Source organism: Bombus vosnesenskii, unplaced genomic scaffold (assembly GCF_011952255.1).
Source record: "Bombus vosnesenskii isolate JDL3184/JDL3185 unplaced genomic scaffold, Bvos_JDL3184-5_v1.1 scf7180000014621, whole genome shotgun sequence".
NCBI classification, from domain to species: Eukaryota; Metazoa; Arthropoda; class Insecta; order Hymenoptera; family Apidae; genus Bombus; species Bombus vosnesenskii.
Window position 1 is genome coordinate 632142 of NW_022883555.1, and position 25359 is coordinate 657500.

Sequence of the window (25359 nt, forward strand, 5' to 3'; positions counted from 1 at the left end):
TTAATAGTTCTGACTTCGATAATTGGAGGGTGTTTGTTGGAGTTTTGAAAAGATGTAGTTCTGAATATTAGATCGATGGTTAATTTCTTGTATTTAGGTCCTGTCTTTTAGCTCCGGTATTTTAGGCTGATATTTAGGTTCTATAGTTTCGGTTCTCTATTTGTGATTCATACATTTGCGGGTGTAAACATTTGTGAGAAGAAATACTTGTATAATTCTGACTTTGATAATACGGCATCTTAGATTCTATATTTTACGATTATGTAGAATGTTGCGTTGTTAAAGAGACGTTTAAAGTATTTCAAACACAATATAGTCTAGAATATATTTCACTATGAACACGTGTTACCTCATACACGCCATCAATAATTCATGAACAGTCTCAACAGAATTAATGAGAATAAAATACTACTTCAAACTTAACCCTCAAGTATCTTATCGTGCTATAACACCCTCCACTCTTTATTACTTTAGTCACAAGCAGGCTAAACTGATCAGCTTCGTCATTTAGTTCCTAAACTATAGTCATTTAATCTCTTTTAATTAAGATAGAATATAGATGAAATATCACCAGATTAATTAACATTGAAAAGATTTAAGCAATTCTACTGGCTATATAATCCTCGAAGATCATAGTTGCCAGTGAACAATATTTTCAACGATGTTCCATTCATTTTCAAAAACTATTTAAAGAAGAATGACGGATTACAGACTTTGAAAATTGGAAGATTTCGACGTTCCAGACTTTTGGAAAGGCATTAGGTTTGTCGATTGCGAAAGTGAACTCAGGAAGTACAGAAGCAATGCGACGTCCGCCGACACGTGGCAGCTACTCAATCTTACATAACCCGTTTATAGCCTCAGCCCTTTTGCTTCTGGTACGGCCAGCAAATTCTTCGGGGTACCTCGTGCTGTATGCTCCATCCCCCTTTCTCTTCCCTTCTCTATTTCACTCTCCATTTTCACTCTTGCATTCCTCTCGGTTCAGCGACTCTAAGGCGAAGCTGGCTCTCGATCCTCCTCCATCGCCTTCCAACTTTTTCGCTCCTCTAAAAGAAATCTGGGTTGGAATCGAAATTCTTCGAGAAAAGATTATACTAAATTAAGAAACTACGTGCTTAACGTAGATATTTTATTCTCAGAAATTGGGTTAGAAATGTCCGAGATATTTAACATGACAGTGAGATCACGTGACACACAAATAATTGCTCTATAGTGATAATAATATTTCGAAATTCAATGAACACAATTTGGAATCATCTTCTACGAATTTTCAACTGTCTTTGTTATCAACTAGACAGTAAATCAATCAATCAATAGAAATTTCCTTTACTTTCGTAGATTATTATTTGAAGACATCTATAACATATGAAAATTCTAAACTGACTACTTCTATCAATTATTACATTTAAATGCCAGATACTTGACCAACAGCGTATTTTTGAAGATTGATGGAATTTATCAGACCATCGCACGAATATTTGTAAAATTTTCTTGGCTGCAAGACGCCTGTTCCACCCTTCCACGTTCTTCGTCCTCTTCATCTTCTTCTTATTCTTGTTCTTCTTCTTCATCTTCGAATTACATAATCCGTGGCGGTGCCGTAGTGGGTGTCGATGAAAGCCAGAACTGCAACACGCGATTCGTCATTGAGATCGTTTTGCGTGCAAAAGACGACAAGTGAGACGTCAATACGTGCACGGTTTAATGTACCAAGGCGGGGACGCGCGTTCACGCGTTATAAATAAATCTCTCGGCAGGAGATTGACGCCTCTGTTTCTCGTTGAAATCGTTGGTCTCGACCATCTTCTTTACCTTTTGTCCTCGACGAATCTCCAGAATGAACGATCGTTCCATTCCTGACGATCATGCCATTCCTGACGATCCAACCCGTTGCTGAATCCATTTTGCTGCCTCCATTACAGCAACGCTAATAATCCGCAAAATTGTTTCTTACGTTACTTTTACCGATAAAAAGTAGAAAATTGAGGAACGTTATTGCACAAATAAATTTAGAAATATTTATACTCTTGTTTGTTTCTTTCCGAATGAAAAGTCTTCGTTTCAAGTTTTCGACTTCATCGTGCGAGTGTGTTGGGGTTGTTGATAGATCATAGTATTCGACATAATCAAAATCAATATTTAAAGAATCAGTTTGTCGTAATAAGTAATTTGCAAAGCAATATTAACGTCTCGTTTAATATTATTTTTACGTAAAATTCTTCGCAAGGGGTTAACAATGGATGAAATAGATTTTCGAAGAAGACGATTGTACATAAATTCAGTGGTTTCTTTTCAAGGAGACTTTTCATAAGTTCGGTGATAGATAGATTTTCAAGAAAATAAATAGATAAATTCGATGTTTTCTTTTGGTCTCGAATTTCAATTTGGGAGAACGACGTTGATGGAGTGTACAATTATATATAGGAGGTAATATACACGTTATTCACGCGGATTGCATTCGCATGACAATTAACAAGTATTAAATTCTCTCCCTTTGCCAAGTGGAGTCGACTCAGTAGGACAAGCCGTCTCGAGGTAAACGCGAATCTTCGCAAGCGTCTGCGTCTGCAATTGAAATAATGTGACTTTAATAATAATTCTCTATCAAACTGTACGTTATTGTTTTTCCATCATTCGCCGTTTCGTGATTACGTCATTCTTTGGTATTTTTAACAAAACAAATGTCAAAACAACGGAAGAATTTTTGCTGTGAATCAGAAAATTATTCCCGCGGTCGAAATATATAGGTTGACGAAAATGTATAAGACAATAAAACAGGAAAGAATTTTCTAATATTTTTCTATCTAGAAATATATATATATATTTTATTTATAAATCGTCAAAGCTCTAAAAATAATAAAATCGTAAGAGAATCTGGAAGAATTACGACTTATAATAGTAGAAAAATGAATTATAATTCTCGCATGTTTTGACATCAGAAGGTTATCTTATGTATATTCAAAAATTCTTACCGTAGTAAAATGATTATTCGATAGGACACAATTTTTATGTCGTAACTTTGACCTGTTCTTTTGCGAATTTTTTGCCAATTATTTTCTAACTCTGTGAAAATCCGTAAAAGTGTAAATTTACAAATACCCTTACTATTTTGTTATCTCAGAATCTTAACTCTATATATATATTTCTAAATTTAAAGTATCGGAAAATTCTTCTCATCCTATGATTTCATAGATCTTCGTTACATCCTCTGCTATGCAAATAATTTTGACTTCACACGCTGACTTATTTATCTGTGAGGATAAAATGTACCCAACAGGCGCCGAACGAATTGTTGATCCTACAAAATTTTTGGATACAGCATGTAAATATAGAAGCTGGGAACAGAAGCTGGCACAATAGAACGTTTATCAGAACATGAACAAACAAAATCGTTTGCACTTTCTATATAACACGAAACGCAAGGTAAAACGTTTACATAAAATTTCCAATGCGGCATCCAGTGGATCTTTTCACGTGGATGAAACTGATGTAACGATTAGACGATGAACGTATCGATTTTGACACTTGGTTCGAGGACAACCGCAGAATCTTTCATTGATACTCCGTCCGCAGTACGAGAACGTAAATTTAGACGCTTGCAAGGTGGCTCGGTGCAATGGAAGTTTAACGAATGCATTAATCACAGAATCATTTAAAATCGTAGTTAAACGCGTAAATATAGAAGCCAGGGTTACCTCGGTACAATACGCGAAGCCTGTATCGAAGCATTGAAACGTAGGATATAAACAGAGTATATGAAAATAGCTGGCACATTGCGTGGATGACCATAAAGTTTTATGACGTTTTAAAGAGAATACTATACTCCTATGTATATTATGATAATTCTGAAAACAGAAAAATATTTGATAGAGTTGCTTTATGATGTTTCAAAGAAACTACTACATTCATATAGGTGTACACATGTCAAAATAAATTTGAAAACAGGAAGAACTTTGTAGCAAATATGATAAGGTACATGATGACATAATGTGTGATTAATTAACTGAAAAATGGAAAGATAGAAATAACAATCTATTAACCATCGCTTGTTAGACAGTTATGGCACGAAAGCGGAAGTGAATGGTAAATGGATTAACCTTGTACGAGAAATTGAGTGAAAGATAGTGTTACGGCTGAGGCGAAAGCCGATGGGAGTTTATGAAGTTGGTCTGGCTGTGATTTTGTTGCTCCAATGCAAGAGATACGCCGGCCACTGACTCACAGTGTCGTGACGCACACAAATGTGAACGGGTGGCGATCGCGACATATCAAGATGTGTTGCCAGCCGTTCGTTTAATTCAATCGATAGAACTCGCGTACATCGTGCTCATAATTCAACGACGAGACGATGAAAATCGTCGGGTCAAGGAGCTTTTTCACGTATGTAATTGCAAGACAATTCGTTGTAACATGGAGTATGACAATTTAATTAACATTGACAGACGAGATATTTAAAGAAGATGCGTAAACGTTGAGTTTAAGTTTAGAGAATTATTCATCTCTCTGAAGGAATCGAGTAATTAGAAATGATTAATCAGTCAAATTATAAGTCAAAGCTCTCATTATAAATTCAGGACAAGTGTTCTTTGCTCCATAAGCTTAATCTGTCCGCTATAAACGGAACTTTGAGGAACAAATTGTAATTTCTTATAAAAAGAAAACTAAATTTTCTAAAATATTATATATTTCTTAAAAAATAAATCCAACAAATTAGGAACTAAAATGTAGTTAATACACCGGTAACACTGGTTCTATGACGTGGTGTAACAGCTATGCAAGATCGACGTTCTAAAGAAACTCCCAGTTCTACGATTAATTTTAGTAATTTACCTCGAATCATCTTGCTTTATTTTTTATCGCTATTTTCACATTCAAGATCGAGAAGCTCAGACGAAGAACATTAGAAGAAAAGAGACAAAGATTGAAAGGCGCTGGCTGGTAAAATGGTAAAGTGGAGCATGACGAAGTGGCACATGTAAAGATAAACTGTCACCTGGTCTAACAAGGGTTAAAGCCTTTCGAAGGCAGGAGGTCACTGGTTATCCTCCTCTTCGCCTCTTGACAACCTGTTCTTAGTGTATACTCGTGTGTCACGTCTCTCACGTATGTCGCGTTCTTCTCGAGACTCTCCCCTGAATCACGTTTTCATAATACCTCCTGACGTAATAGCTAACACGCTAAAAGACGAACAAAATAACCAACAGCAACGATTCACGTCGAAATATCTCGGACGATTGCTATCGCTCTTTGCCAACAGCGAATGATCATGCGAAATCAGATAAAACAGCAGTTTTTAATTGTAGAACTGCGATAAAGTATACAATTTAACGGATAAGATTTATCAACTCTTTTGTTAGGAAAGATATATACGAAGTGTCCCATGCAATTAGGACGAGCTATATCTGTAAAATATTCGAAATGACAGAAAATTTTGATAAGTGAAAAAGCATTTCACTTTGAAGAATATCATAACAATTGTATTAACCTCTTTGCTTTATCAAGTTCGACCAAATCGCAACTATGATAAACGCAGCAAGACATACACCAGCCAGAAAGCAAATTCCACCAATTAAGTAGAAAAAGAAGCACAACCGAAAGAATCCAAGCCTAAACCCGATTATTTCTCTTCCATCTGAAAAACGGGGCTTCTTTGGCTTTTTCCTCGACTATCTTCGACGTCGTTTTCATGACGTAACGGAGTTACTCTGAAAATACACCGGCGCGAAGTCGAGGAGGAACGTTTCGTTGCGGCTCATCCTCGCCTCTGTTAGCCTCCTGTAAAAATAGTCTCTCGAACATCACAAAATCTCTCCCGCACTCGCCCTCTTCTTTTTTCTTTCTTTTTTCTTTATTTTTCTCGTGACGTGGACGCGTAATTATTTATTCGGTGAACTTTTATAGAAAACTCCATTGGCCGGGGTTCTGGTCGATCGGTAGGGAAGGAAGAGCGACACCTCTCCCGAAGCTTACCGTAGCAAGGCCGGCGCTCCGGTAGCCGCCACTTTTAGCACACGTTCGAGTTATTTTAGCGCTTGCCGCCAAGCCTATCACTATCGTCTCGACTGAAAACATACCGTCCTCGACCACCCCACAACCAAGATCGTCCTCGAATCAACAGTGTTGAGATCGTGCAACTGGAACCACCTCCAGGTAGACGAAAATCTTAATTGGTTCGAGGGATAACATGGTTAGGATGGGGGATAAGGGGCGAGACTTTTTTAACAGAGTCGCCGTGAAGACCCGGACGACGAGCTCGAGATGCGGGCCTATTTCCAGCCGCCGTGTTCTCGCGGCTTCTTTGCCACGTGCACGCCGCTTTTTCTTCTGATTATTTCGTTAAATTTGACAAGATAAAGAAGATAGGGAGAGCGAGAGATCGTATTTCGAAATTTTTCGATAGAAAACTGAATTTTCTGTTTCTGTTTTTCGAGTTTTGCTTCGATAGAGTTGATTTGGGTTACAGGTCCACTGTGCAATTTTATACATTTGTAGGAGATTGAAATGTTGCGATGATGGAAAAATGCGTAAAAATACACAAAATATCTCAAGTATTGTAGAATGCTCGTTGTTGCATGTAACAGGTAAAACAGATCGCTGATTAGAATTTACTTCTCTAAAATAGAAGCACGTAAAAATATCGATTCGCATAAACATTCACAGTGTAATTATAGTTGTCTATTTATAGTTGTTTTTTTGCACAGTCTATTAAGTCGGTATTCTATTCGTTGCTCGTGTCAAACATAATTACGTTTCATAAAATCATGAGGTTTACGTGCCACTCTTGCATACTAAACTTTCTTTCTACTCCGTTGCAAAACGATACTTCTGATTTATTCTTGTACAAGGTATCATTATTTCCTATCCTTTCTGCGCAGATTTCGTCCGGACCTTGTATATTACGTTTACTTTTTGGTGTTTAATGTAGTAAAATTGTTTAGGTTCTTTGGTAGAGGTTGTTACGAATTGTTTGATGAAGTACTCTATGATAGAGTGATGTTAACAAATAAGCGTCATATAACCTAATAATAATAATCTAATAAAGAAGTTATTTCGCGTAAGATGAAAACATCGTATTAAAAACACGCGATTTTTACCAACGGATGTATCTAACAAGCGAAAAGGGTTTCGAGGCGAGTAGAAACGATTATGAAAGATCAGACGCGTGTCAGAAGACAAGTGCACTGGAAGAGATATTTCCAGCCGCACTGCCTCGTTTCGGGCTTCCTGAAAGACGAGCTCTTTCCGCCCCGTTAATTAAGGAGAAGATTCCTTGTCCAATCATGTCGATCGTTTCTGTCGCGTCATTAACACGGAACAATTACCCTTTGATCCTCCTCCGAAACTCTTCGACAAGGTACCATTTTATAAATAAACGTTAGAACCACGTAAATCGTGATTTATGTGCAAATGGTATGAAATCTCGCGATTCATCGATGATTTAGTAGGAATCCATCGAATGAAGAAGGAAAGGTCGGACTAGAAACAGGTAACATTGGCTTAGAAACACTGTTCGCTGAAGAAAATGGCTTTGCTATAGCTTTCGTTCCACTAATAAACTGTTCTGTTTTCTCAGCCGCGTGCAACCGATTCGACTGTCGTCTCGAATTTCACTCTCATTAACCTCGAGATTGCACGAGGAATCTGGAAATTTTCGCTCGTGGTAACGTTCTGTTAGTTTAATGGATTTACGATTAAGAGAAACGTGAGAATTGTAACTCCGCGCGATTTACGGCCGCTGAGGCTAGGTCATCGTTTTCAAGGCCGAATATCGCGCAAAGATCGCTAGGAAGGAACGTGGAGCATCTTTCGAAGATTCGACTAGGATCTAAAATTGTTTTACATGACGGTGCTTCGATGATCTTCCTCTTCCGCGTCATTTGGCAGCGCGAGACGGTTGAAGTAATATTTTCACCTGTACGACTATTCTCTCTTTCGTGAAAATAGGAAATAAAGTGGCAGGAATTTACTAGAATATTGTATTCAAGGAACATATTTATTCAAGATGTAGATATTATCGTGTAACATTTTTTTAATCCCGCGGTGGACGAAGAGAGAAGTGACCGGAAAATTGATCCTCTCGCTAAAGAGAAGAAAACAAAAATGTGTAATCTAAGTTAGTTAAAAATTTCGACACTTTTTATTTGGAGAAACGATACAAAATATCATTGTGTAGAATTTTTATAATTCTTTGGCGAATAAGAAATACAATAGCTGACCTAATTAACGAATAATCTGAGCAATCTAGCTAAACATCTAAAGTTGAAAAAGTGACAGATCTAAAGGTAAAAAATCAATCATCCCCCAAAGGAAAGGACATTTAATCGACATACGTAGAGATAATTGAAGATAGCCAATGGGCTTTTTACCCCTAAGAAATAAATAAAACAGCAGGGAAGGGAATTATAAGTTAGATTTTGATCATCCGAAGGTATCGAATAGTTGGCCACCTGTTCTGCGGGTTAATTTAATTATCGCGCTGCCAGGAAAAAGTGAGAATGAGAAAATTGCTAATTCAATGATAAGCACCACTGATACTTTGCCAACTATTCGCGTTGCTTGGATATATATATATATACTTGCGATACTATAGGTTGTTTATTCAGGAGTATAGATAGTCGGTGGTGTGTTTGCTTGAGCATATCGTCGCTACTTTAATCATAGACTTACCGCACAGTTACGTTTTCCCTGTAATAGCTTTATAGTCTACTCCCGAAGAACGACCGCGTTCTCCTCCGCGTTGTTGCCTTGAAACCTCATTTAAAAATAATTCCACTCAATCATTTTGTCCAAAACTATTCATCTCGAATCATCGTCCCGATCTGTGAGAGGTTCGGCGTGGTAAAAGTAGAATTGGAAAAGATGTACACCATAATCGAATATCTTAAGGGATACTTAAACGGATGGAAAAATGAAAAGAAATGTGTAATTTAAGGGGTTCTTAAATTAAAGGAAGGATAGAAAGGAAAACGTAACCTGGATACTTCAAGACACGCTTGGAGGCTTCGAAATGAAAAGGAAGAGGAAATATTTCGCTATATAGGAGAACTATGAAATTTATGGTCTTGATGAAAATGTTGCTTTGTAACAGGTAATTCCATGTTTATCCGGCTCGTTTATGATTCTCCGAGATTATTTAATGTCTAGGAGTACAAGTCGGTAATAAAACGATCGCAGACATGCAAAAGATTCATTCGAAACCACATGCTACGAAGGAAAACAGACAGAAATTGGTAAAAAAAACAGACAGAAATGTGCCAAACTCGACTATAAAATATGGCGAGACAGCCGTAAAAAGAATTGTCGGGTAACATTGTTCCTTTGCGCTGGTTAGGGACCATATTGCTTGTACAGGTCACTGCACCTGGTTATTATAGAACTTGACCACGAAATTTTTCATTGATTCATACTCCAGTTTTTTAGAATCTTTTTTTATTTGCAGTTCCACTAAAATCGTACAACAATTAAAAAATCCAGAAAGGTATTAAGAGCACACTTTCATTTATAGAATTTAGTTTTTAAATACTAGTTACAAATAAATTTCTGTTTTCTTTCTCCTGATATATATATATTAAAGCCCTGACTTCGTAAAATTTCACAAAGAATGTAAAAATGATAGTTAGAGTATTTTAAAACCCTCGTCTTATTCTACTTCAGAGTTCACAAAAAGATCTGTTTCTATATAAATCAAAGTCCCTTAATTTAATAATGAAATTTTTTTATGCGCACTTATGCTTCTTCGTAGATTATTCGTTCACTAAGTAAAATAGATAAAATATCAACTATAGAGGCATTTAGCCTAACTCTTTCAAAACATTCACAACTCGACCTTGCTCCAATTCAAATACAACGAAGACAGTTCCCCAATTAGAATCTCGATCCATTCTCGATTTTATCTCAGCGAGAAAAAAAAATTAAACGAATGATTTCACACGCGTGAACCGCGGTATCGAAGGAAAATAATCGCAGCACGTGCTGGAACAGCCCCAATGGTGGATACTCGAGGATCACGCATGGGTTTAACTGTTCTGCGGCGCAAACTCGAAGCACCCACGCGATGTCCCAAATCGTTGGTTCATCAAAAGCTCACCAATACCAACACAATCGCGACCCACGCGTCTACGCGAGACAAGAAATACGGCCGATTGAGTAGCTATCTTTAGAACCGGACTGGGACCCTGAAGATATGCTTCGAATGCTTCTTCCGGTATAAATAAAACCATCGACTGTACGTTTCTTTCCCCTTTGCCCGACTAAGATCATTATCGAAAGGATCGTTAAATTTTCTATATACGTTTCTCCGTATCAACTGTTCCCTTTAGTATTTTTACATATTTCTTCTCTTAAAAAATGGTTATGTATGTAATTTATAATTTTATACAATAAAGTATCATATAGATACTTCCAGTTCATTTCTACATTACATTGAAAATTATTTAATTCTTCTGTAAATCACGTTGCTCGTTTTTGAAAATTTCCCAAAGGCTTTTAGTTATTTATTATCTCTTAAATTTCAATATTCTATAATTTTACAATTTCGAGTTATCAGACTTCTATAATTTCATCTTCTGTTATTTTCCAAAGTTCCATTTTTCTCCACTCTGAATTTTCTATTTATTTCTTACCCATTTTTTAAATTTTAATTCATTTAACATCATTCGTCAATTTGGAATTTTCTGTAATTTCAAGGTTGCAATTCGCACCATCTCGTAATTTTTAACGATTCATCTAACATGTTAATCCTTAACTTTTCCCATCATCTACCACAAAACTAAAAGGATCACCATCGCGTTTCATAAAGTATCTACTAAACTCCAGAAATAAAAGCCATGAAAACCTGCTTTGAAACAGTACAAAACACACGTTAACTTAAAATTAACCTAATCTCCAGTTTAAAAGCTGGTTTAGAGGCACTCGTACGAATCGCAGCGGTTGTTCATCGTAATCAATCTCGCCTAATCGTTGAGAACAACACATCTGGCCGAAGCACGTCGATCTACATACAGTTACTCGCTAAAAAATTCAAACACCCGTAGTAATCTTTTATGAATATACATGTTATACATTTTATACAAAACATTGCGGAATCCTAGCATGATAAAGTCCGATTATCACGATTATAGCGACAAAGGTTGAAACAAATGTAAAAACATACATAGAGGCTACGAGATATTTAGTACAAATATAATCACAGAATAGTACATATATATCACAGAGATCAGAAAAATAATTAAAACAGTCAATTATTCATTGTATTGGTAAACCACAATGTTTAGCGAGCCATTCAAACTGTATATTAATTTTTTGTTAACTATATGTGGTCAATAAATATCTTGTAGCTTCTATATACGGTTTCAAACGTTTCCAATATTATCAAGACGGTCGTATTTCATTACTAGACAGAGAGATATTTATGCAAAATCATATTTTTATGAGCCGAAGTAGAGAATCATTTTACTCGCTAAAAATTACAACCAGTACTATACTTTCGATGTTTCACATATTGTTTTATATTCTGAGCATTCTTGCGCCATCAGATTTTTCATAAATGTATAAAAATCCACAGCCTATTCGTTACGGTGCAAATTTCAAATTATTTTATATATACAACACATACGATATATATATATATATATAATTTTTCTATAACAAGTGTCCACGTACTTTCGTACTCGATCAAAACCACGTATCTGTGCCCTGAAAATACTTGTACATATCAGCATTACAACACTCGATCTTTATTCGAATGGAAATTTCTCCGATATAATCGCGCCTGGTCCACGTGCCACGTTCTTCGACGTTTCAAGGTGGCGAAATCGCGGAGACACTTAAGCGAGCGCGCGCGCGCGCGCTTCTTCGCACGCAAGAAAAGATAACCCCTGCTACAACGAGAAACAGAGACGACTAGATCGAACGGCGGCCAGTGCCTAGTTTACGAGCCACTAAAAATACAAGAACGAGCGGCCTCGCCGTCCATCGCGACGTTTTACTTTACATTTCGTCTGTGGACGTCTTTTCGCGAGCACTTCTCGCCTTGGGGTGTAAATGGGAAGAAAATTGATAGGTGAAACGTGAGAAGGAAATCTGAAGCAAAAAACAGGATGAGTGTCGTATGGGGGCGACAGAAGTATGGTAGAAAATTGAGAGTCAGAAAGTGGCAAAGAATTACTAGAAAATTAGGCTGAACAGAAATTGCATTTGCGGAAATAATCAAAACTTACATTATAGAAATCCGATAATTTAGAATTTCGAGAACCCACGGAGGATTGGAAGTTGAAGAATTACGAAGAATTAGAATTGGGAAGAGAATAGACAACTGAGAATTAAACAAAAAATTTCCAAAAGTGCTGAATAATGCGATAAAAAAGAGATTAGATAATATCTGGTATATGGAATTTTATACGAGTGTTGTTGTAGAAAATCTAGAAGCGTGCCCAAAATCTTTACGATATCACGTCTTTCCAATTACAGCAAATAATTACGTTCAATAAATAATTGAAATAATTAAATATTAATCTATGATTGTTTTTCTTTGTCGTAGAAGAAATTAAATAGAGGATAATGTGCTAGAATTTCCAGGGCAGTAGTATTTATGATTCATGATGAGCGAACCGCGATCATCGATACGGTGAGCGTGAAATCGAATTCTAGCATATCGCTTATTTTTCGTTCTCGATTCGACGATCCGTTTAGGAGTGGAACAAGTGGGTGGACACGATAGGAAATAAAAATAGAATTGTTTTGTGTCGCTCTATTTATATTTGTTTGCAAGTCTCTGTTTCACCGGGAAAATCAGTTCGAGATAGCTTTCATATTCGATGAATCTGAGAGGATTATCGTAACTCTGCATTATAATCCAAACAAACGATTTATCCAAAGGCAAAACTTAATTCACTATAACCATTATTGACCTCTTCTTTCGCATTTACGATTATTTAATTAATACAAAAATCAAATGAGAGTTTAATACGACGAGTTAATCTTTAAAAGTTTCAGATTGCATGTAAAAGTTCTAAGCAATTCAATTTATTTCTATTCAACGTTTATTTCAACAAATTTAATACGCTGACTAACCAGCAAGAAATTCTCTAATGTAACCATTGTCGTAACTATTACCGCACAATTTCTCCCAACTTTCCACCAATGCACAGGCAAAGCGAATGGAATAGGTCCAATTTAATTGGCACATGTACTTCAACGTCTCGGCTGCTCTCTCTCTCTCTCTCTCTCTCTCTCTCTCTATCTATCTATCTATCTATCTATCTATCTCTCAGACTGCATTCTGCCAGTCTTGCACGCGGAGGTGTCTGCAAGCAGCCTTTAAATCTGCTCATCTCAACGACGTGGGTCTTACGTCTCAACGAGAAGGAAACGTAAAAGGACAAAAGTAAATAAAACAAACGAAAATAAATAGAAGCAGACAAACGAGGGTGAATCGACCGAGAAAGACAAAGGTAACTTTGTTTCTTCCGTTGCTTTAGATAAGCCCTGCTAGCCACCGCAAAAATAGAATCGAACACGGGAACGCAGTAGCGTATTCAAGCTGCGTGAGAAGAAGCAGTCAGAGCAAAGAAAGAGAAAGAATGAAGAAGAGAGTCGAATCCACCTCTCACAGCCTTTGTGGCTCTATTCTGAGGACGTGATCGCCAAAAATGGCGACGTCCACCTGTTCGTTCGCTTCCTTCTTTCATGTTCCCTTCCTTTTTCGCGATCCTTTTTGTCTGGACGAGTTTAAATCGAGATCTTGATCTCCTTAAGCGTCAAGATCGGTGAGAATGGATGGAGAAATCATGCGATGGGATACCTTGGTGTCCATATCCAATGATTGTAACCCAACACTCGCGTAAGTTGGTCGCTGCGACGACGAGCAGAACGAATCAGAGCCGGCCAAGAACGCTTGGAACTGGCAAGCCAATGCACGGCGATAAGCATAAAACTCGTGCGCGAAGGATTAATTTTCCTTCTTCTGTAATACAAGGCCACTATCCAAGGATTCGTACTGTCCGCAGGGAAATGATCGTTAACCTCCCGAACACCTGCCTCCTACCAACTCACTTCTGACGCCATTCGAACATTGTCGAGACGATTTTTTGGTGAAATTATTTCGACTGTCGATGTTGCTTCGAGGAGAGTAAAATGGTACACGTTTTACCAGGCTAATTTCTTTGCAGGTGGTGAATCGGACGACTTCAATGCTATTTGAAATGTTTAAATGTATCTTATTATACTACGAAAGAAGATCATAAATATTCAATCTTCGCAAATTGGAAATTTAACCATTCGGGTGACCTCTGAACTTTCTAATAAAGGTTTCGATGACCCTTCATTTATAGGAAGATACGATACAGGCGTTTTTAAATAAATATATGTATATGATAAAAAGTACATTGTTCAAAGTAAATATTGAACCTTCGAGTCATCTTCAAATTGCAAGTCTAATGTCCCAACTTTCCATTCAACGACCCATATCTTAATTGTTTATCTCCCGGAAAAAAGATTCTTCGTGTGAAAATAAATATTAAGTTTTACGATAAACGAAGGATCTTGGAGCGAAGCCTTCGAAATACCAGTCGAATTAAGAATAAGTAGATACAATTGTCTTTCAGATGCGAGAAGTTGCTTAACATGCGACAAGGTGCTGGCCGAGCTGGAGAAGATTGACGACGACACCGACCACTTCGGAGTAGACTTCGTCAAGATCAACGATAAACGACTGGCCAAGCAGTATGGCATCAAAAACTTCCCCGCCCTCACATATTTCCGCGAGAGAGAACCGATCATCTATGAAGGTTAGATCTTTAATCAACAATTTATACGTTTTCCACATAAAATATTAAATTATTTAAGAAAAACTGAAAGAAAATAAAAAACGGAAGCTCCTTTTACAAGATGTTCACGCGTACGACGAACAAAAGCGGATAGTAATGATTCCTAATGGCTGAAAGTTCGCCAAACTTTTATTGGAATCCGGCCGCGATCTCGGTAACCTTGCCAGGTATGAGAAACAAGGTTCGAGACTCGCCGCAGTATAGTACTTGACCCAGAATCCGCAGAACAATCGTCGGGGTTCTCGAATTTTCGCGATTTAAACATTCTGTCTGGTTCCAGTAGAACAAACCCGCTATAGTCAGACGTCAACGTCCTATTTTACTGCCTGCTCTTTCTTCGCTTTAAATTTAGATTTCTACTAATTCTAACCCATAATTCTTTATTGTTATTATAATAATATCCCAATAAATACAAAGAATCACTAATATAATGCTACTTCCAAAAGAATTCATATGAAAAGTACTACAAAAATATAAAGAAAAGCAAAAAGAGCTCGTTCTATTATATTCATCCTCTTGCTCTTTTAATCTAAATTTCTACCAGTTCTAGACAACAATTCCTCATGCTATAATATTAAAGTATACTAAATACTATAATAATCTCTTCAGTGCAATATTTATAATACTAAAATACCATATATAATGCTATATATATACAATTCTATGCAAACTATATTTCCACATTTTCACAATCACACCTCTGCAATAATATCAGAATTCTGTAACAATAAACTAGAAATAGGAACCAAGAAATAACGATCGCAGTTGCATTAAGTTCGCAATGAATCAGATTTTCGCGAAGTCGAGTAGTGAAACGTTGCACTGGTCAGACCACCTTCGTGATCTGGCACTAATCCCACGCGTTGGTATTTGGTGAGGTTAGCCTTTGTAGAACAGCGACGGCCGTGTGCTCGACTTTTGTTCGACATAACCACCCCAACACGATGCGAAAACCGCTGATGTCGGTCTGCGGAGATCGCCGGCTGGGAACGCGATTCCGGTTGGCCCGTGACACGAGAACAGCCGGCTAAGAGAAATTAATAGGATACATCAAGGAATGCGCGTGTTACGTAACCAACCCGATTACAACGTCGGCGCGTACTGTGACTCGCGGTTTCATTGAGCCGCTCGCTATCTCGAAATCAGTTCGAACGTCATTACAAATTGGTCAGTTGCGTCGAAATTTGTCGCAGGATATGATTTTCTTCTGGAGACATTGCTGAGGATTCGGATCGAATAGAACCGAGAAATCAGTTCCAACGACACGATCATAATTGTATCAGGAAATTTTGTCGCACAGGATGACTCTGAAAATATTATTAGGGGATGATACGAACGTTATATCTTTGATGTAAAATTGATTTTTCAAGGAGACACGGCTTGTAGGATCTTATGTTAATTGTTATGGTAATTAAGGAGTTTAGTTAGCGGAGATGATGTTGATGATTTTTATTAGAAACTTTCAGTAAAATTTTCTAAGACTTTTGTATATTTCTTGTAATGTCGTGTGTTATGAGTTATACATTGTGTAATGCATATATTATACATTCAATGAGTTGTTGTTATAATTGCATATGTACGCTGTAATCTATAAGTCTTCAAGCACTCGGTACATTTAGGATGGAAATAAATAGCTGTTGTTCTACTATGTTATAGTAGATAGGCCGAACTGTAACTTTCTATAATTACTTGCATCGAGTTTATTACGAAAATGACGCGTTCAAGTTTAAAACATTTTATTCTGTGCAGTATAATATACTTTATTTTATGTAATTTTTTCTTCTATGGAATAATATTATGTTCTTCACTGGGCGATATTCTTTATTCTATAACAGCATCGATACTCGTTGATACATTTGTATAATACGTTTGATTAGCCAACACATTTTTCACACGCATCATCATACATTCTTACGAATCACTACAAACACAAATGTAAGAAAGTAACAAAATTTCCGTCGACCAGAAATAATACGAATAAGTCTAGAAAAGACGATATCCATCCGAGATCAGGAGAGAACTTAAAAATCGAGCAACTATCTGCTTGAAACTCAATATTCTGCGACTACACGAAACATCCGATCGATGAAAAAGACCGAAACTAAATTATTCGACGAAGAACGATATTCGTCAGAAGCGAGAATTAAGCGGGTCACATTAATGAAATCGGAGGAAGAAGCTCGGAAATTGAACGCGGTTGGACAAGAAACGCGAAAGCAGACCAAAGGACAGGTGCGATCATCAATCGTGCTACATTGTGATCAACAAAACCCGCATTTGGCAACGCAACCTTGTAGATTTATTAAGTAAATGCGCGAGATATAACTCGGCCGTCCTCTTCGAAATAAAACAAGATTGGGGAAAAAAGAGGACCTCGATAGAATTAGTTTTCACCCGGAACCGTTTCGGCTTGATTTTACCTTCGATGATGTAACGACAAGTTGCATCTATTTCCATTGTGGCTAGTGCAACAGATACTATTTTCGACGTTACCAGATGGTAAATAAAAGCGACAGGAAGTCACGATCGAAGATACATGTTATGAACCGATTTATTCTACGCGTAGAAGCCGCGTAGAATTGGTACAGTGTCAATTGATTTATGCAACGGACGTCTTAAGTAACTCTTTTGTTTTGCGAATGAAATGTATAGCTGTGGAACTGATTTTGCAATAAATCAATCATGTTATTTAAACCTGTCCTTTTGAAATATTATCGCGTAGAATTCTATTTACGATTCGAAACTATTCGAGATGGAAAAGTAATTTTCTAGATCTAATTGTAAGAGCTTTTTATTTAGAGTCTCTAAGGATGCGAAACCTCTACAGAGATGAACTTTTTGCGCCAGAGACTCCTCCATTTAGAATTTTAATAATTGAAAGTGATAAAAGAGAATTTTTCTGTATTAGAGATTTCATTCTGCTATTTGAATCTTTGACCAAAAAAAAGCAATTTGGAAACGATAAAAGAAATAATTTTTCTATGTTAGAGATCTTAGTAAGTGAAGAGTACTGACGACTAAAAATGAATGAAATCAAAAATAAATTTTCTCTCTTAAAAGTATACATTCTATGTAGAACATTGACGATTGCAGAGAATACAAAATAAATTTTCTACATTATAAGTTTACACAAATTTCCTTCGTCATTCGTTTCGCTTTTTCAGGTGACTTGATGGACGAAGAAAATGTGTTAGATTTCTTAACGAGCCTAGAAGCGATGGATCTACCCGATCGTATCGAGGAAGTGAACGCAATGATTTTAGAGAAGATCGTCGAGGAAACGGACTTCGTGGCAGTCCTATTCTGTGAGTTCTCTTTCCCTCGTAACTCCAACATGTTCTTCTGTCAAAAAAATCATCTCTCTCTCTCTCTCTCTCTCTTTCTGTCTCCCTTGAAAGCAAGTTTACATATATTTCCCTTTCATCAGGAAGAATGTAGGGGAATCATAAAATCATCTCGAAGGTAAAACGAATCAAATATATTTTTTCAGTCTGCATAAACACACTCTTCTGTACAAAAATAATAAAAATACCACCGGAAATATTTTGATTTCAGCCATGTAAATAATTCATTATCGAATTACGTGCTCAAATATATATGTAAATATGTGTATATCGATATAAACAACTCGTGTACATAATATGCAATATTTTTTCTTATTATTATTTTATTGTCTGACTAATACGTCTGTGCAGACGCTCTGTCAGTGTATGATTACGATTAACAGAGCTTTCATCAGTGTCCAAGCAGCTGAGAAGCTCGGTCGCATTAACATGTCTCGTCTCAAGCCGATTTCTTTGGTTTTATTTTCACTGATATTAACGAGGAGCGAGATTTTTTTTCAATGCAATGACACCGTTTCGTGATATCGAAATATCATTACAGCGTTACTTTGTAGATACGTTTTTTACCTCATCACGATGTTACGGACCACCGTACATTTCCTTTCCCGCCTTAACGCTCTCTTTAGCTTTTATTACGAAGAAGAATTTTTTACATATCGTATAACAAATCTTTCTTCGAAGTGTTGTAAAAAAACTATACAAATTCCTCTCTATATAAATATTTTTACGTTTTCTTGGAACGTTGTACAAATGCGCGATAAAAATGTTTTTTCGCCCATAAGAGCGCTATGAATGTTCTTCTTTTGTTTTTCCTTTTTTTTTTTAACAAAGAAAAATATTTCACGTATCGCATAATCATTCCGTTCCCTCGAAACATTGTGGAAACGAGCGATCAAAATTGTTATTTGTCCAGAAGAACTTCGTAGCTGTTCTCTGTTTATTTCATCGAAAAATTTCCACGTACCGAGTAATCGTTTTGTTTTCTCAAAATTCTGCAGAACATCGCCATTAAAATTTTCCTTCAAGAGAGCATTGTGTGAACGTTCCTCTTTTATTGCATTGCGAAGAAAAATATCTTACGTGTCGAATAACAATCTCTTTGTCCCTCGAAACATTGAAAAAATGTACAATTACGATCTTTTATTCGTTCAAAGAAGCATTGTGAATACCTGTATATCGTGAACAAAATTTTTCTTCGTTGGAAAGAGCGCAGCGAAAGTTCTCCTTTTATACTACCGACTACCATCGATCCTTTGTCAGTATTCGTCTTTTTCCTATTCGTCTGTAAAACTTTGTCCGTTGTGGTATAATTAACGCATCGCAAAGATGGATGAATTAATTGAATTTCAAATGCAAGAAGCGTAGATGGGTCGCAAAAGAAAACTAACTTTGTACTTTTATGCTTCGATGAGGGTTTCCGGCAATTCGTTCCACTTTGCGATCCGATCACTTACAACATACTTGTAAATAATACATATATGTGAAACGTTCTTGTGTGTGTTGATATCGATAGGTCCGGATACGCAACGATGTGCTGGCGCCGGTTCTAGTAAGTACACATTTCAATGAAATCACTGCTATGAATGTCGCTCAGCTTTCTTTTCGAATGCTTGTACACACACCGTGATGAATCAATTAAAACGTTTGAGAAGAAAACAAATATCTTCTTTGATTCTTAATGATTGACGATTTAACGTCAATTCGTTTGAAATGAAGTTTCAAACATTTGTATAAATATCAATACTTTTCATCGATGGATGATGGTATAATGATTTAATACAGTATAATACAGAATATTGTGCTCTATTTATCTAAGATTATTCTTTTCACTGTAGGTAAGTGTGATATCCCCACAGCGAAATTCTTTTTCCTTGGCTCTTAAGGGTCAAAATTTTTATCTAATAAATATAATAATAAAGCGTATTCTGTATCATGAAGTAAACACTTTGTATTCTTCTTAAACGTATTGGTTCGTCACTAACGCTTGACTATATGTTCCCATATACGTTTTCATTCCTCCGATAAACATGCTTAACCAACTTTCAAGTAACACCGAAGAACGACTGCATTACTTTCAGCGGTTATTCGTCTATCTATTCACTTTAATAAGAAGAATTGAAAGCCTAGAGGGAAAATGGTGACAAAGAAGCACGAGTAAAGACGATAACGTGGTGAAGAATGTAGATATATTTCTTAAATTGGAAAAGCTATACTTCCTAGATTAAAAATCAAATGAAATATATGTTCAGTTTACTAATTTGTGCACTTAAAGATGGTCACGATTTGGATGTTAGGATGTGTATCATTTTGCATCCCTCCTGCCCCCTTAGAATAGAAGGAATGCGTATGATGACTAAGAGAAATCTTGTATACTAATTCCCCCACAAAATCCTTGCGTTATGAAAAAGTACTTGACATAGAATAATTTTTATTCTTAAGAATTACAAAATATTCCTATAAATTATCGTTTGACTTTTTTCAAGTTTCTATTGAATTCGAAAGAAGGAAATGTAAGAGGAAACCTGATTTAACCCGATTTGACCCAGAAACTACCCGACTCTATCTTCCATATGTAATAGCCGAAAGAACCACGAAACCTGAATAACATTGTCCTTTATTTCAAATGGGACAGACAAGCCTGACTGCAAAAAGTGTCTCAAGGCCCTTCAAGAGCTGGAGAATATCGACGACGAGGCCGATCAGTTGGGGATCGGTTTCGTGAAGATCGCGGACGAACAGCTCGCCGACGAGTATAATTTAGGTCCTCTTCCGGTTCTGGTCTACTACAGGCACCAGATTCCTATAATTTACGAGCGTAAGCATTGACGATTTTAAAACAAGCAAAAGTAAATTAAAAATATTTGTGAAACGTTTGAATTTCTAAACAATTGAAAAAACGTATTTTAATAATTTTCTTACCTTGAACAACACGATACTGAAATTATCAAAATAATTTGCGTATCTGAATCTCTAGATCAAGTTAGATTTAAGTTGGAAGATTCTTTTTAATTACATTTTCTTGTATAATACAGTGAATATATTAATATAAATTTACTAATATTAGGACGGTCGATGTTATCATGTAACTGAAAAAAATAAATCTCGATAATTTACTTGCCATGATATTAATCAAAAATTTGTACAGACGAACTTAGCAAAGAGGAAGACGTGTTGGAGTGGCTGGTGGCGAACAAAAGCACAGGAGACGAAGAGGACGTAATCGAGGATGTAACTGCGAAGACTCTGCAAACCTTGATCGGAAATATCGATAACCTAGTCGTTTTATTCTGTATGTAACTTTTTATTCGTCATTTATACTCCATGCTATAATAATCTACAGTAATATCAGTTCTAAACTACAACTATTTATGCAAATTCATATTATTGTAAACGCAATTAAAAAAATTAAATTTCAGCAAAGATTTATTTCACCTATTAAATATTACAGACGCATATGTACTTTTAATAATAGATATTTTATATATTTTTACATGCTTACGCCTTTTATACATTTGTACAATCTTACACATATGTTCATATGTGCATTCTGTGTATTATTGTATGCGTTGTATCTTCGAATTTCTCACAAATGCATAAAGATCTGCTATCCAGTAATCATTTCTTTTTATTACACCGATACTATCTGTTATCCTGTAAAACTTTTAGACGACCACGGTGACGAAGATTCGATGCAGGTGCTGAACGAGCTGGAGAAGATCGACGACGACTGCGATAAGCACGGGATCCAGTTCGTGAAAATTGACGATGACAAGGCTGCGAAAGATTTTGGCATCGATTCTCTCCCAGCGATCGTGTATTTCGAAAAGCAAATCCCGAATCTTTACGATGGTGGGTAGGTGGGTGGAGCAATTGGGCAAACCGACGAGGACGAAAGAAAAGAGAACTGGATATATAATTAGAAATTAAATGAAATGAAATTGGATGATCGTAGGGGATGTCGAGAATGAAGATGAAATTCTGGAGTGGTTGCTGTCGCAATTGGAGAAGGACGAGATCGAGGATGTCACCGACGAAATGTTGGATCGTCTGATCAAGGATGGAAAAACCCTTGCCGTGCTGTTCTGTAAGATTTTTCATTCGCACAGAATCCATTGATTAACTCTGCTACATGTCTCAAATTAATTTTCTTGTCCAATTGTATTTTTCTGTCATTTACGTTTGGGAATAATATGAAATAGATTACGAGATTTCTTCAAATTTTCAACTTTTCTACAGTTTAGATGTATTACATTAAAGTGCTTCTCAAAGCATTACAGGTCTTTCTTTTTAATTAATTATGGACGATTGCATGAGCCACTATAGGAAGTTATTACGGACTCGGTTGAAATCATAAGTTTCATTTGTTAAAGCAAAAGTGAAATTGAGAAAACAAAAATTCTAGGACTATAGCAGAGTTAAATTGTACAAAATGATTTAAACATGTAGAATAAATTTTTAATTGATTAAAAATTAATTATTTCATAACAGAACTTAATAATACTCTTGCGTACCTTTTGTTTGGAAATCAATTTTGTTTAAGATTAACTAATTTATAAAATTAATTTTCTGTATAAGAAATCGAATAACGACGTTTTACAAATTGCAAATTATCCTTAGACGACAACAACGACCGGAAATCGCAAAAGATTCTCAATGAACTGGAGAACATCGACGACGAGTGTGATCAGATCGGTGTGATCTTCGTGAAGATCGACAACCTAGAGGAAGCAAAGGAATATGGTATCGAAAAAATTCCCAGCCTGCTGTACTTCGAAAAGGGAATACCAACGTTGTACGAGGGAAATCTAGAGGATGAAGAAAAGGTTCTAAAGTGGTTGGAGAATCAACAAAAAACCGATCAGATCGAAGACATCACAGATGAAGTGCTCGATATGATCATCGAGAAGATGCCTCACGTAGCCGTCCTCTTTTGTCAGTGATTAATTTCTTTTTTATTTGAAGATTTATTTACGCGCATTATATAAAATAGATATTTATATAAAATATCATCTTATGCATTGAATTTATTGGATTATTCTTTTAACAGATGACAAGGATCAAAAGAAGAGCCAGAAAATCCTTGGTGAATTGGAGAACATCGACGATGACTGTGATCAGCACAATATAGCGTTCGTGAAAATTTCTGATCTGGAGGAAGCTAAGGAATATGGCATCGACTCTCTGCCTACACTGGTATTCTTTGAGAAAAGAATACCACACGTGTACGAAGGTACTTCGACAATTTTTATACGTTTCCTAAAATTTCCCAAATTTTATATGAGTTGAAACAAAAGTTACCGCGTCCTTTGTAAAGATTCTCGCAGCTTTGTATAAATTTAAGTAAAAAATTTCTTATCATCTTTGAGAGATTCGAAAAAGCGAATAAGAAGAGAGATAGAAATTTCGTGAAGTTTCAAAGAAAGGAATAAAAATAAACTTAAAAACCTAGCGCGTCTTTCAAATAAAAATTATATCCCTCGTAAAAAAGCACTGTATAATATATAACATGTCAGATGAAATAAAAATTACACATAGAAAGCTCCTTGAAGGACTCTCATTCACAATCATAGGCATTCTCATACCCTAAATTAGATAAAGACTAAAAAAAATTGCAATAAATGATATTTGAATTTTGCAGGCGATCTGATGAACGAGGATCAGCTGCTCGGATGGCTACTGCATCAAAAGAAGCACTCGGAGATACCGGAGGTGACCGACGAGATGATGGAGAAGCTGATTGAGACCTCGCCGTACTTGGCAGTCCTGTTTTGTAAGCGATCGATTCGTCTTTCTACCTCCTTTTAACATTCTTCCACTGTTACCGGTTAGGTAGGTGCTGTTGGTCGATCGCGAGCGAAAACGAGACACGAATTGATTCCTTTCCGTAGACGATAAAGACGACAAGCAGGACATGCGTATCCTGAACGAGTTGGAGAACATCGACGACGAGTTGGAGAAGGAAGGAATCGTGATCGTTCGTATGGACAACGATGCTGAGGCGAAGGAGTACGGTATCGATCACCTTCCGACTCTGGTCTACTTCGAGAACAAGATCCCGGCTCTCTACGAAGGAGATTTATTGAACGAGGACGAAGTTCTTGAATGGCTGATCGAACAAAAGAACACTGCTACCATCGAGGAAGTCACTGATGAAATACTCGTCGATTTGATCGAAGAACACGAATACGTCGTCGCATTCTTTAGTAAGTATACTCCTTCACTTTGTTAGTTTATGTTCGTCACGAAAACACAGTTTAAGTTTTAAAGTTTTGAAGTATAAGTTGAATATAATTAGGTTAAATATATATAATTTTCATAATATAGGTCTTAAATATATTTCTTCGACTTTATTACGAAAAATTAGAAATTTATCTTTTCTCGAGTTTGTCTCGAGTTGTCACGAATATCTTATCTTTGTTTCGAAAATTATCAAGTATCGTATAGAATTCCTTTTCATTTTATTACAAATAGAATAAAAGAAAATGTGAAGTGAATAAAAAGAATGGTAAATTTGCACGTTATGAATTATTTTCAATATATGTATCCTTATTTTTAAATCGTATTTTGGTACCTAAACTACCTGTGCAACGTCTAATAATAAAAATTCTTTCATTTATTAGGTGGAGATTGCGAGGATGGTGACGAGTGTGAGAAAATCCTCAAAGAGCTCGAGAATATCGACGACGAGCTGGACGAAACTGGAATCATCTTCGTCACTACAGAAGACACAGGATTCGCGAAGAAACAAGGAATCAAGAATTTCCCTACACTGGCTTTTTTCAGGAACAAGGAGCCTTTGATCTATAAGGGCGACATCGAGGATGAGGACGAGGTTCTTTCGTGGATCACCGATGAAGATACTCTTGAAATCCCAGGGAAGATTGAAGAAGTGAATGCCAAGATGTTGGAGAATATTCTTGAGGAGAACGATTATATCGTTGTTTTCTTTTGTTAGTATTATTACTTTTTGAGAATTAATATAATATTTAATATTATATTTAGCAATCGGTAAAGCAAAAAATTATTAAATAATTTCTCGGAATTCAAATTGAACGATACCACTTTTTATGTTAAATTTATTATCTAGGCATGTGATTATTACTGTGATTAGAAATTAATTTTTATATGTTCACTGATCGTAATCAGATGGCACGAATAATCACGGAAATACTTAATAAATAATTCAA

General features: G+C 36.3%; 1 protein-coding gene and 2 long non-coding RNA genes across 7 annotated transcripts in view; 2 read left to right on the forward strand and 1 right to left on the reverse strand.

The window, feature by feature from the left end:
• Nucleotides 1-25359, forward strand: part of LOC117240343 — a 44819-nt gene that overhangs the window by 835 nt on the left and 18625 nt on the right. For 4 of the 5 annotated variants that reach the window (XM_033506344.1, XM_033506341.1, XM_033506343.1 and 1 more), the window contains exons 2-13: nucleotides 14607-14789; nucleotides 17993-18133; nucleotides 19686-19721; nucleotides 20805-20987; nucleotides 21318-21461; nucleotides 21839-22021; nucleotides 22125-22256; nucleotides 22790-23104; nucleotides 23220-23402; nucleotides 23811-23942; nucleotides 24061-24375; nucleotides 24793-25122. In XM_033506344.1, coding sequence (XP_033362235.1) covers nucleotides 14607-14789; nucleotides 17993-18133; nucleotides 19686-19721; nucleotides 20805-20987; nucleotides 21318-21461; nucleotides 21839-22021; nucleotides 22125-22256; nucleotides 22790-23104; nucleotides 23220-23402; nucleotides 23811-23942; nucleotides 24061-24375; nucleotides 24793-25122 — 2277 coding nt within the window. The remainder of the gene's footprint in view (nucleotides 1-14606; nucleotides 14790-17992; nucleotides 18134-19685; nucleotides 19722-20804; nucleotides 20988-21317; nucleotides 21462-21838; nucleotides 22022-22124; nucleotides 22257-22789; nucleotides 23105-23219; nucleotides 23403-23810; nucleotides 23943-24060; nucleotides 24376-24792; nucleotides 25123-25359) is intronic. The other variant, XM_033506342.1, reaches the window with a different exon arrangement.
• On the reverse strand, nucleotides 312-2784 carry LOC117240354. The gene is made up of 2 exons (XR_004494665.1): nucleotides 1429-2784; nucleotides 312-1049 (listed from the first exon to the last, which is right to left on the reverse strand). It is a non-coding gene; the product is annotated as an uncharacterized LOC117240354 (long non-coding RNA).
• On the forward strand, nucleotides 11699-14600 carry LOC117240353. Its single transcript, XR_004494664.1, has 3 exons — nucleotides 11699-12385; nucleotides 12542-12628; nucleotides 14172-14600. It is a non-coding gene; the product is annotated as an uncharacterized LOC117240353 (long non-coding RNA).